The 16,515-nt window shown below is 49.7% G+C and overlaps 1 protein-coding gene across 11 annotated transcripts in view; it reads left to right on the top strand.

Moving 5' to 3' along the window:
- The window catches only part of CACNA1C (calcium voltage-gated channel subunit alpha1 C), a 698,738-nt gene that overhangs the window by 623,342 nt on the left and 58,881 nt on the right, over nt 1-16,515 (top strand). For 6 of the 11 annotated variants that reach the window (XM_036302132.1, XM_036302133.1, XM_036302127.1 and 3 more), the window contains one exon: nt 13,482-13,565. In XM_036302132.1, the coding sequence (XP_036158025.1) occupies nt 13,482-13,565 (84 nt within the window). Of the gene's footprint in view, nt 1-12,806; nt 12,891-13,481; nt 13,566-16,515 lie in introns of all 11 variants that reach the window. The other 5 variants (XM_036302126.1, XM_036302125.1, XM_036302130.1 and 2 more) reach the window with 2 other exon arrangements.

Genomic DNA, 16,515 nt, shown 5'->3' with positions numbered 1-16,515 from the left:
AGTCCAGCGGCAGATCTACTCATCTGACCCAGAAAATATTAAGCATTTGTGCCAACTGTGAGCCCAGCCCACCTTCCTACTCAGGCCAGGGAGTCGTGGTTTTCATTAACTTCCAAAATCAGGTGTGCCCGCTGTCCCCCAAAGAAAGCCAGTGGGGAGCATGCCAGCGGATAGGTCCCAAAATACTGCCAACTCTGACAGAAACAGAGGCACTGGACAGAGGGATGCGTTACCCTGTGTTAGACAAGCCACTAAGCAGCAGAGCAGAGAGGTCTGGCAACTGCCACCAAGGCCATGAGGGGCAGCCTGGGCAGATGGAGTGAGAGGAACTGCAGGCCAGGGTGCCTGTAATGCACCGGGACAGCAGCTGAGGCGCCTAGAAGACCACCGGCAAGATTCCCCCAGGCCGGGCTCCCTCCACCGGGCAGGAGACGCTGATCCCCACTCACCCTCTCGTGAGCTGTTGAGAGAAATGTCCCTTAGAGCCCAGTGAAGAGCAGGAGAAGGAAGGAGAGAGTGAGATGACTAGCAGGAGAGGAGCAAATCGGGGCCACTGGCGCTTGTTGAAAGCTGAGAATCTTTTAGAGACTTGGTGTGTTTTTACCAGATAATTACATCGCCTGCTAAAATCTACTTTCTCTCGAACTTTACCTCTGGCTCTAACTGTACCATTCACAGAAATTCCCCCTTCTAACAATTTTAAGTGGTGCAGTAATTCTTGTGAGGCCATATTATGATTGATTTAGTTTTAGAGAGAGAAACTCTAATTTGTTGTTTCGCTTACTTATGCATTCATTGTATGTGCCCTGATGGGATTGAATCTGTAACTTTGGTGTATTGAGACGAAGTTCTAACCAACTGAGCTACCTGGCTAGGGCCCTGGCTTTATATTTTTACAATGCAAATTTTATTTCATTTCTTTGCTTAATCATCTACTGCCCCAAATTCCACAAAGAGAGAAAATTCTGGTAGATTGAGAACCAGGAAGCCTATCTCCTACCTCAGCATCACCTTGAATGAGTTGGGGGTGGGCAGGGAGGGCATATAGTTCCTACATGCACTGTTCTTTCCATGCCTCAGTTTCCATAACGTAGGAAGACTGGCTTAGCGGACTATGGTGAGACCAGTGAGGTCATGTCTGCCTTAGCCCATTCAGGCTGCTGTAACAAATACCACACACTGGGTAGGGTATAAACAACAAAAATGTATTCTCACTGTTGTGGAAGCAGGAAGCCCAAGATCAAGGCCCCAGCATGGTCACATTCTCCCAGTTGGATAGCTGGTGCCTTCTTGCTGGGCCCTCATGTGGCGGAAGGGGCAAGAGAGCTCTGCGAAATCTCTTTTATAAGAGCATGAATCCCATTCTTGAAAGCTTTGCTCCCATGAAGTAATCACCTCCCAAAGGCCCCACCTCCTAACTCCTCTGGGTGTCAGGATTCCAGCCTGTGCCTTGGGGGGAGGTGGGGAGCAAATACTCAGACCGCAGCAGTGTCTGCAGGTCACTAAGGCTTCTGGGGAGAGTGCCATCTGGATGGAGTGTGTTCTATGCACGAGTCCTCAGCCTGGGAGTCTGCACCCAGCTCTCAACTCAGAACAAAGGAACTTTGCCTTCTGCCTCATGTCCTGCTTGTTCCTTTCCATTTTTAAATTGGTCTTTTTGCAATTCTGGTGTTCTGTCATCTCTCATCCTGAGCTCATGCGTGCTACCCCTTCCTCCAGATGTCTGCCTCTCACCATAATATACGTCTAGGGCTCATCTTAATGCGTCCTTGAAGCCCAGTTGTGCTAGGACAGATACAAACCATGCTGCTAATGCCTAAAACTGCTGCTCACCCTTTCTGTGACCAGTGCCACCCATGGCTGGGCTTCCCAAGATCTGAGCCCAGTTTTTCACCATTTCCGCTCTTTCTCTGTCTCTAGGCCTTGTCATTCTTCATGTTATTATTTTAAGAACTCTTGACTGTATGCTGTTTGGCTAGTGTTTTGCTGCAGCCTAAAGTTAACCAATAACCCACAAATATTGTATTGAGCTTCCAATGCACCAGGCAGTGTGCTTGGTGCCAGGGACACAATGGGGACTACAAGCCGGTGAGCCCTAGTGTGGGTTTTAAGAACAGACTTCCCTGACTCTGGCCCCCTCTTGGGTCTTGTAGAGTCCCCACTTCACCGTCCCATTCTTCCCTAGGAAATCTGCTATTCAGCCTGGTACTCCTATTCCTATTAAAAAGAAGTGATGAATAATTACATTAACCAATTTTGTATCAATTCTTAAAATTAAGTGATATTCAGAAGCAAGGAGGGAAGGAAGTAATATGCAGGGTATCTCAAAAAAATGTATATACTTTGAGTAATTATAAAGGCAGTGTTTATTAAAATAAATTTCATTTTCAGAATTGAGCTATCAGCTATTAAAATGTATATACATTTTGCGGGGACACCCTGTATATTGTGTCTGTGAAGAATCAGACATTTTCCATTCATGATCTCAGTCAATCTATAAGACAAGTAAAATGGTCTTTAGGAAACTGGAGAGCAGAGAAAAAAGCGAAGTAATGGGTCCAAAACCAAAGAGCCATTTTTGTTGTTGTTTTGGGGGGTTTTCATGCAGGTTTAGGTGATTCAAAAGCCAAGCTTTTTAACTGCACCCTCATTGAAACAATGAATGTGAGCAAACTGATATGTTGCTTTGCACTTAGTGGATCCTCAGCAAGTATAAGCAAACCAGAGACAAAATGAAAGCAATCCATTCTCAAGTAGCAACTCTATGGAAACTAATAATAGTCACTCCCTTCCTATATCCCTCCACCTCCTCTGAGGACCCATTCTTTGGCCCATATGTTCTCCTAGATGGGTCTGGACTTTCTGATTTCCTTTCCAAATATGAAGTGACAGGTACTTTGAGGATATGGGACAGTCACCTGATAGGTGGGTTCAGGAGAGTGAAACAATAACCTAATGTACCCTGCTATTCACGTGTATGTATGCACACACATGCACATACGCATGCACACACGCATGCATGCACACGCATATACACATGCACTTGCCATGGAAGACTTTCAAGTTGCAGAGACAAAAAGATTGCTGAATTCCTTGAAGGCAGAGAGTGTTTCATATGCATTTTTGTGCCATGAGAAGCATTCAGTGAGCATTTAATGCATGTGTGAGTGAATGAATGAGAATTATAGAACTAGAGAACAAGGTAACGTGTCGGAATATTAATGTTAGAAAACACCATTAAGATCATGGATCTTTCAGCACCACAGAAATCTCTCCACATTCCTGTTTCTAGAGGCAGCTGTGTTGGGAATGCTCCTTTACACTGAACTGAACGGCCTCTCTGTAATTTCCACTCATTAGCACAACTTTTTCCATCTTTTCTTTCTATAGTTGTTGAGCACTTCTTGATGATGTTGAGACATGGTAGCATCTTTACAAGGCTCATGGTGTCATGACACCAGTAAGAAAAGAGGTTGCAGAATAGGCAAGTGCCATGCTGGGGGATGGGTTGCCACAGGGAGAGCCGCGGAGGGAGAGGCAGCTGTTTGAGAGAAGGAGGTTGGGAAGGTGCCGGTCAAACTGAACCCTGGAGGTTGAACAGGAACCAGAGAAGAGCATTTCAGGCAGAGAGAAAAGCAAAGGGCCTGAGGCAGGGGCGCGCTCAGCTTCTCTGGGGCCTGAAGCAGTGAGTGAGGAGGAGGTGTGGGTGGGGCCAGAGTGTGCAGGCCCTTCGGGACTAATATGGGGTGTGGATGTACTCTCACTGCCCTCAGAAACCACAGGCAGCGGGGGCCTGAAGTGGGGCATTATACAATCTGATTGTGGTTTTGAACCAGCGTGCTGAGTGCTGGTGAAGAATAGGCAGTGTGGTGATGGGGGAGCAGTTCAAGCCTACTGTTCCTCTAGATCCAACACAGTAGCACCTGCAGCATCAGGTGTCTGTAAATGTCACCGCATGAGCAAAGCAAAGCCAGCCTCTGCAGACGCATCCCTGGTGGCCCCACACCCTCACTCCTAGAGGCCACTTTTGCCCCCTGCATCATAGTGGTGCCCTGCAGGATCCCAAACACCCCCTAGAGCAGTGGTTCTCAACCTTCCTAATGCTGCGACCCTTTAGTACAGTTCCTCATGTTGTGGTGACCCCCAATTTCATTGTTACAAATTGAATATAATTAAAGCATAGTGATTAATCACAAAAACAATATGTAATTATATATGTGTTTTCCAATGGTCTTAGGCGACCCCTGTGAAAGGGTCGTTCGACCCCCAAAGGGGTCGCGACCCACAGGTTGAGAACCGCTGCCCTAGAAGGCCATGCACTCCCCACACCCAGAACCAGGGCCTTAGGCTAAGGTAGGACTTCAGCCTCTTATTTAGTTTTCCTTGAAACCTCTTTATCCCAACTCTTAAGAAACCAGGGTCTCCCACCATCCATGGAACCCCTCAGCCCAGAAACTCTGCAGGGAAGGGAAGGAACAGAAGGGAGGCTGCAAGGGGACGCCAGGGAGCCAGTCAGCCAGCCCGGCAAGGGCGTCAGCCTGACTGAGGAGCTGCGTGCTGCGCCAGGCAGCCTGTTTCTCAGCAGCCTGGTTGGTGAGTGGGCATCACTCTGATTATTATTTACTTGTGGAGTGCCCACAGGGTACCTGTTGGAGCAGCGCAGGCAGACAGGCATAAGTGGGCTTTGTCATGGGGCCTCCCGCCTGCTCTCGTATCCAGGGATTTGCATATTGTTGCAACACTGTGACAGGTTTCCTTCTTGCCTGCCACTTGAAAGCTTAAAAGTCACTATGAATAATAAAAAATAATTATATGACTTGCATAAAGCCTTGTGTGGGAAGGGTAGTATTAGCTATTACATTTAATTATTTAATGTGGAAAATTATCCACACTGTATAAAGAAGCCCGGTGGGAAGTACGCTGGTTCCATCTCCATTCCTGCCGCTGAGAAAGAGACCTGACCACACCAAGTCCGGGAGGGAAAGAGGGGTCCCCAAAGCTGCGGAGCTGTGTGCAGCCCTGACCCCCCAGAACGGAGGCACTGCCAGTGCTCCCACCAGTGCTGCGGGGAAGGGGGGGCCATCTAGGATGCAGGTGGGCAGCCTGGCTCGAACCCTGCAGCAGTCACAGGAACAATCCCAGCCACCAGCAGGCACCGCACAACCCTCGGAGGGGGTGCACCGTGGTCCCTCCATCTGCCAGGAAGGAAGCAGAGGCTGTGATAACATGCCTGCACAACTCCAGGCTCTCCTCTGGAAGTGAGGACAGTTGCTCATTTCGTTCACATTTTGTTCACTAAAGTGGGTGCAGATTGCAACTCACATGATCGCAGTTGGATCACACCTGCCTTTGCTCAGTAAGGGTCCGCTCATCAGGTCAGAAAGGGCCTGGAGACGGTAGGATGGGGCCTGCCAAGTCTGGCTTCGGAATACTATCCCAGAGTCTAGGGCAGCTGGACTGGACAGGAGAGAATTTGAGACAGGCAGACCACAGAGGCTGCACGGGCTAAGCTCCTTGGCTGCTCCTCCCGTCCTCCCAGGCCCAGGGCCGCCTGGTCTCTGCCTTCCCTGCCTCTCCACAGTGTCATGCGGTTTATTTGACTGTAAAGTTGCCTGCGTACTTGCAGTGCATCTGCTGGCCTTGCCCGCTCCAGGGGTAGGTCCATGCAACACCCTATCCTGGAGGAGTCCTTTGCACAAATCAGCTCATGGCTGGCTTTAGCATGGAGCACCTGCAGTCTACTCGGGTGCAGACTGAGGCAGAGAATGAACCTGCTAAGGTTCCCAAAGATGCTTAGTCCATAACCAGCAGTTTTCATCTGCTCCCAGAGGAGAAGACCGAAAGTGCCAGGTTTGGCCATGTCTACAGGCCCACACCTGGCACACCAGGCACCTTGTAAGCACTCATTGATGAGATAAATGAATGAGGGCCTTTAAAACTTTCCTGGGGAGGGAAAAGCTTAGTTCCAAAGGCAACTGGAAGCAGATGATGTCCAGTTCAGAGTTTACATTCCTATAAAAATTTTGAGAGCAGCCCCCATCACCACCACCACCTGCTCACCAGAGAAGGCCCCAGGCCCTGACCACACCCCCTCCCTGCTCCTGCCCTCTGTCCCTGCTGCCCCAGGCTGTCTGTGCAGTGTGAGCCCTCAGGCATTTCTGAATGAATACATCGCAGGGAGGGAGCCGACAGACAAGGCAGAGATCCTCGCTGCCTCCCAGGCGGCCAGGGCCGGGAGCAGCTGTGTGCTCCATTATGCCTTCTCCATGAGACACCGCTAATTTCCATGATTACTGTTATGCCTAAATGGCATCCTAATGTAATACAATTTATATTATCTCTGCTTGGTGTCAGTCACCATTGTGTTCCAGGATGTTCCCTGGCACTGACTCTTCACAAATGTAGAGACTTCACCACTGCGCCTCCCCCAGCTGCATGCAGCTCTTCTCCCTGTCCCCTCAGCCCCGCCCATCGCTCCGTTCCACAGCCTGAGGCCCAGGAGAGATCAGTGTGTCCAGGACCTGGGCACTGCCTCCCACCCACCACCAACCCCTCCGCTCAGCCTCCTGACGCAGATGCTTGCTCACTCACGCGGGGCTCTTCCCTCTTTCAGGATCCCTTTCCCTGGGTTAAGTACAAGCCATTTTTTACCCCCTCCCGTGCATTTTAGGTCCTGCCTCCCCCAGGTGGCCCTGACCCCTTCCTCCAGCTTCATGGATTCCCACTGCTTTCCTGTCCCAGTTTTATGGTCACTTCAGAGGTCCGTGCCCACTCTAGGAGCTCTCCATCCTGCCTGTCTCTCCTCTTCCCTCCCCTCCTCTCCTCTCCAATTCTGTCTCTCTCCCTCTCTCTGTCCTGTTCTCTCCCCACCACCTTCTCCCCATTTTCGACCCTCTGTGTGGTCTTTCCTCTTTTCCTCCTCCTCTCCTGCCTTCTACCTGAGTGACCTTTCCCATCAATTCCCTTCTCAGCTGTTCTTCTCACACGATTTCTGTAATTCCTCCTCGTCCCTGCCATCCCCATCTCTTGGCAGTTGGGCTCCCTCCCACCCCCCAGACACTCTTCCTCTGTCAGTTTTCCTATCTGTTCCTGCTCTCCGCCTCGATTCCAACAGCTCCATTTCTAATCTCAACTCAGGTGTCCCACTTCGACACTCTTAGACCCCATGTGTCCCTGGAAGGGAACGGTCGTTGGGGAGAGACTCGCAGACAGACTGAAAGTCCAGAGTCCACTTTCCTATCAGGGCCACATCATCTCTGTGCTCCTTCGCTTCACCTTCTCTCTGCTGGACCAGCGGAGGTACACGCGGACGATAGGCAAGAGGAATAGAGAAGAGAAAAAAACAAGTCATGGCAGTGAAACAGCTTTTGCCTCAAAATTACTAAGAATACACAACACAATCCCAGGTGTGCAGATTTTCTATGGATTCCTTCTTACCACCTTGCTTTAAAGCTGGTATTGCCTCTGTGAAGATCACAGTGGTGAACTCTGCTCTGAGCAGCAAAGGAACTAAGAATCCAGAATTCAAGGGCAAAGACACAAACCTACCACCTCCCGCACAACAGCTCTCTGGGGTCAGCACTGGAAAAAGGCCCACTCAGCTGCTCAGGCCTCGCTCCCCAGCCCTCCTGGCAGAGGAGCGGAAGCTGAGTCTTTCCTGGTAGGAAGAGTGGTTTCTAAGAACATGGCAGTTGACTGTCTAGATCAGGAGTGGGCAACCTTTTTGTGAGTGCGTGCCAAAACCAGCAAAATCTCTGACTCAAAATTCTTCTGTGTGCCAACCCTAATTTTTTGAGAACATGCTACGCCTACTTGATATCTCTTAAGGTGTACATATGTGAAGAACCTTGAAGAAATAATAAAATTCATTCGAGCAACAAAAACACAGTGTATGATGATGAAAAATACATTTATTTTTTAATGTATACATGTACACTGATAGTCTGATAGAAAGTTTATGACTCCGTTTGATATTATCAGTGGGACTTTTGCTGCTGCATCACTGATGACAGAGATTTTACATCAGGTTTATATTTCGTGACCTTCAGAGATATGCACGAGCTACTACTTTCATCTGTCAGGCTACTCCTATTAGGAGACTTAACAAAATTCATCACTGAGAACAAAGATTCACAAGCATATGTGGATGAAACCAAAACACTGGTCGGATCTAGGAAGGCAGGGAGAGTTAAGGTAGAGGCATAGAAATTGCTCTTCCCCTCTCTCGTCAATCCATGTCTATGGTCTTTAAGATAACTTGTTTTGTAAAATTATTTATCTAAGATTCACCTACACTGAGTTTATCTGAAAAAATTAAAAAGTCAATATTAAGAAAAAATTGTAAATGGAAGATTATAAGAGAGGGTTTCGCATGCCAGCAAAAGTTACTGGCGTGCCATGTTTGGCACGCGTGCCAGGGGTTGCCCACCCCTGGTCTAGATGAACTGGAGCCTCAAAAATTAACCATAATAATTTGCATACTGTCACTAATCTCAAAATGGTACCAGCCAGAGTTTAGAGTCTCAAGACAGTCCCACTACTTAGTAGTAACTCAAGATGGGCAGAAAAGGCCTTGGAGACAGATGAGAGGTGAGCTCAGGATTCCAGAAACTTCGGCCTCTTCCCTCCTCCTTCCACAGACACCTGGGCTTTGCCTTCCCCTCTGCTGTCCCACCCCCAAGATTAACCCTGTGAATCCGACCTAACAGATCCCCTCTGGTTAATCATGACAGTAGCTAATGCTACTGTCCTTTATTCCTCACCAGGACCCTATGGTTATCCCACTTTATAGGTGGGGAAACTGAGGCATGGGAGGTTATGTCATTTGCTCAAGGTTACCCAGCTAATAAGTGTCAGAGTTAGGATTTGAACCCAGACACCTCACCCCACCCCTAACCACCACGCTGCCTCTTTCAACATGGAATAGCTCCGGTGGAGGAGGTACAGATAATCCAAAAGAGAGGAATATCCAAAATTCTTGTGCATGTGAAATACATCATATGATACTTTTGCCTCAATTTGGTCTACATTATCTCAGCCCACGTCAGCCCGTGAGTGGAGGGCCAGCGGCATGAGGGAGAATGTGTTACCCCTGGGGTATGAGCAATCGCAGGGGTGCTGCTGCTTAGCCTGGAGGGGAGAGCACAAGACCTCCTGAGGATGGCCAAAGGAGAGCCCATCTTGAAAGGGGACATCTACTGATTCTGCAGGGTCTAGGGATTGCAAGGAAAAGACTTCCAACCCTGAAAGCACCATCCCATCTGGGCGATCAGGCCTGCATGGCTCTGAGGAGCTGGACACGAAGAGGTTTGGTTTACCATTCAGGGAGAGCCAGGAAAACCTGTCCCTAACCCTGGTGTCTTCCCTGCCATTTGGGACCTGTCACCAGGGAAAGAAGGAGTGGCAGGTATAAGAGAAAAAACACCTATGATTTTTTTCATCCTCTTTCTTCCATTATACCCCCGAAATCCACATTTCCAATGGTTTCCAGCAAATAAGGAAGTGGGCAAAACAGGTGTGCGGGGGTGGGTTAGGGTAGGGGGGAATAGGAGAATGGGAAAGAGAGCATAACAGAGCACTAAGCTCTCACACTCCAGAGAGTTTAGGGGAAAAGTAATTCTCCCAGGCCCTGCCTGCTTAGGGGTTTGGCCAGTGTCCCCCTTGGACACCTGTTGACCTAATGGGGGCATTGGGCCTTGTTTCTAGTAGTGGGTGGGAATAGGTGGGAGGAAGGGACAACTGAAAGAGTGGGAGGAGGAGGCTGACCTAAACGCTGGATCTGAAGGGGTCTTCAGGGTCCACTTGGGAAGGTTGATGGGCTGTGGGACAGTGGGAAGGTGGGTGGAAGGGTCAGGGTTAAAAGCTGCCTCTTAAAGGGATCCTGTCAACAACCTCCCACCCACAAACATGGTCCCCCAACCATGGCATTCTGGCTACATGCAAAAAATCTCCTCAGGGCTGGTTCCCCAGGAACCCTTGGCGACAAGGGCATGGCTGGTTTCTGCAGCCAGTGGAGGCCCAGGCACTGGGCCTACCAAGTAGCTTGCCATAGACCAGAGAAGTCATTCAGAAGCCTCCAGCAGCACAGCCTGATGAGGGCAAGGGCAAGGGCAAGGCATGAGTCATGAATCTCCAGAGCCCAGCCAACCCAGTAGCAGGCAGCCATGAAGCTGTGGAAGCAGCCGTGGTCCAGGAGGAATTGACTGTGGTGTTTCCTTCCATGTGCACATGCACATAGAGACCCAGGAGACGTGGTGACAGGTGATGCACACCCAGGAGGTTGACAGGGTCCCTTTAGGTCTGGGCCCCACCCCTGGTGCTCCCAGCTGATTAACCTGTGTGTTAACCTCGCCTTTGCCTTTTTGCTGCCTCTCTTCCTTTCCCTTTTCTCCTCTCAGAGATGTTGCAGACCAAGGCCAACTTACCCATTTTGTTTCAGGTCTCTCATGGATGAAAGACTCTAATCATCCTCCTTTCTTGAGCCCTGAGCCTTCTGCCTTCCTCCCTCTCCTCCTGTCCCCACTCCCAAATCGTGTTTTGTTACCACGTTTTCTAGGCTGGATGCAGAACATCCTGGACTCTGCTCTCGTTCCTGTTTCTCTCCTTTCTCTCCCTTGACCTTCTCCCCTTCCCTTCTGAAATAGCTCTACCCACAAAGATGGTGTTCCTATCTAGAGATATCCCCCAATGTTTTCCAAATTCTAATTTTAAAACATATGCATCTTTATAGTCCATTTGAGGCCTTCACTCTTTACCTTCCTCCCTTCAAAATCAGCCCTCTCCATTTGCCCTGAGAATGACATCTGAGAACCTGGGAGGGAATGGGTTGTTTCCTGCTCATAACATCTGATTTAAATGAGAGAGAGAGGCCCCTCTCTGCCTCAAAGGGTCTAGCATGATCAGAAAAATATTCTGGGAAGCCAACAAGAGAGCCATGTATTCAGGCTGACCCTCACCTAACCCATGCCCTGGCCAACCTCTGCTTCCCCAGCCTGGCTGTGCAAAGTCTCCACAGTGGCACTTCTGTTTTCTTTTGGCAGAAATGCCTGGGAACCAAGAGGCCCCTTTCCCTGTGACCTGACCTCCCATACTAAGAATAACAGCCCTAGGACAGCGTGTCTTGCGATCCCTCTGGAAAGAGGGCATGGCTGGGAAGTGGGGAAGTTAAGGGAGCTGGATAGAGCCAGGAGGAAATGGAAGACACTGACGTATGGCTCTTGTGAGTAAAAAATAAAAAGGGAGAGTTGGCAGCCTTCTAGAAGGCTGGGGAGAGAGACCTGGGAAACTCTCAGGAGAACTTCAGTGCTTCCAGACCCACTCGCCAGGCTCTGGAATTCCATCTCCCGGAAGCCCCAACTGGCGGCTAGAGAATAGGAAAGGTCTGGTCCTGCTCAGCAAATGTTCTCCAGTCCTGTTTTGTCCCCTTTGCAGACATTTATTTAAAAACTAAAAGATCAAATGTCCTTTTTTAAAGAAGACAAATGTCTTTAGTACTAGCTCCTTTCCACTCCATGGGAAATGTGGCTGTCCTGTTCCTAGGGTTTCCTCACCTATGAGCAGATGTCCGTGTGGTCACAGCACTGCCCTCTAAATCCCTCACCTCACAGATAGGCAAATGGCCCACCCAGGACTCCTGGAATCCTCTAGGGAACCTGGGACCTGCCTATCCCTTGGTTGGCCAGTTGTCCAAGTACCTTAAAGTCTTGGTTCCTGGGTTGATGCTCAACCACTGAGCAATACCAGCCAGATAAGTCTTGCAAAAAAAATTTATCTCTTTCCTTTTCTAAATATGGTGGAGGTGAAATTCCATAGGTACAGGGTAAAGTGGTAAAAGCAGGACACTGTCCTTCCTCTTCTGTGCCAGAATCTCTCCTTCCTAAGAATCCTGTTCCCTTCCATACTCTCTATCCAGACCACCCCTATCAGCCCAGTTCTCAGGAAAGGCTTTGATAACTTCATTCACTTTGGTGGCACCTGCATTTCAGCAGGACCCTATAGCAGAACGGCAGTGTTGGGGCAGGATCCTGGGCAGGTGTAGCTTAGGAGAGCATTGTCTAGGGCCATGTCCTGTGCTCCCCAACTATGAGACCTACCTGCACTATGTCTCCTTTCAGCCAGGAAAGCCTTTGCCATGGCACAGCTGCCCCTGAAAATTCTTGGGCACATCCAGAGCTGGAACAAGGTGACCCTCATTCTAGCTGCATAAAGTCCAGCTTTTTATAGACATTGTTTTAATGACGTGGTCCCCTTGTCATTGCTGAACTTTACATGAGGCACCTCCGAGCTCAGATGACCTGGCCACCCTTCTGGATCACACTGACCGTTTCTCTTTAGCTCCCAGATCACCCATGGGACCACAGCCCATTCTCCTCTAAGGGGTCACCCAGCTGTGGTCCCCCCCCACCTCCAGACAGGCCCTTCTGATGAAGAGAACCAGGGACATGGGAGTTGCTAAATGTGGACTGAAAAGAGAGTCCAGCCACATCCCTGCACCATGGCAGCTTGTGCTACCTGGCCCCAGGCCCTGCTGGGAAGTAGAGAGGGCCTCTGTGCAGGAGGGTGGTGAAGCGGGATGGTCTGGAGGAAGGGGAGCCGTGTGGCCATGGGGAGGCAGGGCAGGAGGATTGGACTAGCCGCCTCCTGGCACCTCCTTTTCCCCTGGGCTCCTGGGCTCTGAGAGGGTGTTTGGAACTCCAGCAGCAACACTGAGGTGCCGGAACGGTGATTCTGATGGTGATTGTTGCTCTGTTCTTGTCTGTCTAATATTCCTTTTTAATCCCCATCCTGCCTGCCCCTCCCTTATGTAGGGTTACTTTAGTGATCCCTGGAATGTTTTTGACTTCCTCATCGTAATTGGCAGCATAATTGACGTCATTCTCAGTGAAACTAATGTGAGTATGACTCTGCCCTCCCCAGGAACCTTCTCCTTCCTCTTCTTCTGCCTACTGTTTCCCTCTCACTCTCTCTCTCTTTACCTCCTTTTATTTATTTGTTTTAATTTCCTGTTTTTACCCCCCTCCAGTCATGCTTTTTATTGAACCTGCCGTCGTCCTGTGAGGGAAAAAAAGTGGGAGCCTCTCCTCCTTTTTTTCCACCAGTCCCAGCTCAGCCCTGTGTGCCAGGCCCAGGGGCTTGGCCGAGTGGAGGGAGCAGGCGGTGGGCGGCCGCCAGCTCCCCTCCCAAGTGGCCACAGCCCGGCGTAACCTTTGAACTAACCCAGCTTTTGTCAGGCCTCTCCACCCTGCGAAAACCAGGTGACCCAGGTTTGAGCCACCAGGACTGTAGAGTGGTAAGAGAGTATTTACTATGCCCACGTAACCTCTTTCTTTTCTCATTTTTTTCTCTTCTCTCCTTTCTTTCATGCTTTGTTTTGTTTTGTTTTGTTTTTCCTCTTCCTTTTTGTTTTGTTTTTCTCCTTTGTTGTTGGTTTTTTTTTTTTTTTCTTCTCTCTCTCCTTTCCTCGGCTTCTCTGCCCCATGCAGCACTATTTCTGTGATGCATGGAATACGTTTGACGCCTTGATTGTTGTGGGTAGCATTGTTGATATAGCAATCACCGAGGTAAACGTAAGTACATGGCGTCTGGACCTGACTGTCCGTGCCTGCTCTAATACTCATTGTCTTTCCCCAGTTTATTGTTTTTCTTCCTCTTTTCTCCTCCCCACCTCCTTATTTTCATTTCCTGGTTTTCATTTGTTTGTTTATATTGGTTTAAAGGATTTTTTTCTTGTTGCTTTATTTTGAAAATGTTTTTATGATTTATTTAACCTTGGAACGAGTTAGGCCTCCCTTTCCTTTAAGTTTTGATTGCTGCATCCTTTTCTCTCTCCCTTTACTCTCAGCCTGGCATGACTCACACTGTATAGGAGGATGCAGCTATGGGGAGCACGGAGTGAAAAAACAAGGGACATTTGCAACTTCTGGGCAGCTGCTGGGGCAGGGACCCAAACCTCTTTTCACTCCACCTCACCTCCAGACCTCTGCCTCTCCCCCTCTCGCCTTTCCACCCACAGCATCCTGGAAAGGAGCTCTCTCCAAGTGAGACGCTGGACTAAGGCTTGGTCTTCGCCTGCATTGTCAGCCCAAGGCCTGGCCCATTACATTCACACTGAAAGGGCTTTGTCCGATTTAACATCAGCAGCCCATGCAGGCAGCCCGGCCCGCCCAGGCCCATTTGGGAGAGAAGCAGAGAACTGGTCATGTTCAGAGCCCTGCCCTGCTTGCACCCCTCTTCCCTGGAGTGGCCAAAGAGCCAGGTGGCTGGTGACCCACCAAGAGAGAGCTCTTCTGAGGTCTTTCCTCCCTCTTGCTGGGGCAGCAGCACCTCTCTCCCCACATGGAACCCACCCAGGGAACGGACTCTTGTACCCGCCTGGTTCTCTCCCACTCCCGCCCCCACACCCTGCCCTGGCTCCCTGGCCTCAGACAGAACTCCAGCCCCTGCACTCCGAGGCCTCCTGCCGCCTTCCCTGAGAGTTGCCTCCTCCTATACAGCTCCTACCAGTTCCTGCACATGTCTCTTTGTTACCTGGCATGTTTAAACCTTCTCTTTATCTATAGGCAAGCCCTCTTACAGTTAGTCTTTAACATGTGTTAATCTTTTGTCATAATTTTTCCTTAATTAAGAGACTTGGTAATGTTTGCACAAATCTTTGATGCACTGAACCATGAATAACAGCATGGAGCAGATGCTGTCCAGTTTTGATCAAAGATGTTTAAAACTGCCCTACCAACTGCCACCATCTCCCCACTGTGTCCCACACCCCCTCTCCCTCCATACTTTGCTCCCCATCAGTTGAACTGACTTGTCATTTTATCTGCCTGATTCCCCTGATGAAAGCCCCTGTCTGCCCCCTCCCAGCAGATGGACATTGAAGGAGGCTGTCACGCTTCCCATACCCGCCCTCAGCCCCTAGCACCCTCCCCACTCACCCGTAGCTCCAGATTTGGTTGCCTCTCTGTCTCCCAGATCCCCCGAGTTGTCTTTGTCTCATGTGTGTATGTGTGTGTATGTGTGTGTATGTGTGTACACTTGCCCTTGACTTCTTCCAGTGAATGATAGATTATATTTTTTAAAAAACAGCCTTCCTACACATGCTTTGTGCCCCCTCCCCTCATACTCTGCCTCACCCCTCCTGAGCTCACTCCCAGTTCTGCAGGCTGGATGACCCAAGTTGTATCTCAGATGCTATTCAGAGCCACGAGTTGGTCATGTGTCTGTAAAGGCCAGAGCTTCAGGCTCGGAGCTGGCGCTGAACTGAGGGCAAACTCAGGAGAGGACAGGGCAGAGAGCAGCGGTGGGCCCTGCCCTCTGAGGATGGAGTTTTTCAGACAGCAGTGCAGGTCCTCATGAAGCCTGTGCCAGGGACCGGGAGCCTGAGAGACAGCAGGAAAGTGCCAGCCAGTGACAGCAAGCTGCTCCCCACTGTCGGCAAGGCCCACATCAACACTCAACCTGCCGTTTTCCCCCGAACTGTTAGTGTTTCTAAAAGAAAGACAAAGAAAAAGAAGTGTTTAGGGCATAAATTTCTATAGAAGTGGCTATGTTGGCGGTAGAGAGGGAGGGTGCAGGACAGGAAGGAGCGTAAGGCCGCCATGCAGACCCTTCCATTTATACGTGGTTTTCTACTGACGAGTCACCCTTGCATTTGTCTCATGGAACTGAACTGCCCTGCGAGTTTGACAGACAGAAGTTATAATCCCCAGTTTGCTGCCACTAAAGATGCTGGTGGAGAGGTGAAGTCCTTCTGTGCTGTGCAGCTGAGGCCAGCCCCTCACTCCTGGGTCCCGCCTGAGTTCCCTCTCTAATCCATGATGCCCTTGATAAACACATCATCTCACATGTCCTTCCACCAGCCAGGCTTTGTTCAGCCCTTAAGTTCTGTAATTTATATTCAAAATAACCGTACCTGTTTTGATAGTCTACACAAAAGATGACGCATCAGCTCCCTCGGAGCTGTGATGCAGCCTCTCACCAGCCTCCCTTACCCCAGGCTCAGGGCTCTTCCTCCTCTAGACCGAGGTGAAGAGTCACACTGAAGGGTGGTCTGGAGACGAATTGGGAACAGTGTGTGTGATGGAGAGCAAGGGGCGTTGTCCGATGAATGGCTTGTGAACCAGAAAAACCAATGTAACACCCCCAGGCAGGGGCGGTGTGGGAGAGAGGAGAGAGGGTTGACGTGAAGTCAGAGCTGGCAAGTGGCTGAGTCTTGCTTATTCTTTTTCCTGGAAAAGAAGACTTCATTTCCTCTTCTGTCAAAGGAATGTGATTATCTTATGGGACTGTGTTTTGAAGCTCAACGAAGAGCATCTATTTTAAAACTCTATGTAAACTATAAAGTGCTACGGAATGGAAGAGACTGGCACCCAAGCAAATGACATTTTTTCCCAAATCCCTGGAGGGATAGCTCTAGCCAATTATATTTAGTTATAACTTGCGCCCACAGGCACTGTTAAAGCCCTTGTTTCCCAGATATGATTAGATTCTTGGAGATGGTTGACAGGTAGGGCCAGACCA

Source organism: Myotis myotis, unplaced genomic scaffold (assembly GCF_014108235.1).
Source record: "Myotis myotis isolate mMyoMyo1 unplaced genomic scaffold, mMyoMyo1.p scaffold_m19_p_3, whole genome shotgun sequence".
Lineage (NCBI taxonomy): Eukaryota > Metazoa > Chordata > Mammalia > Chiroptera > Vespertilionidae > Myotis > Myotis myotis.
This window is presented reverse-complemented; position numbering and strand designations above follow the sequence as displayed.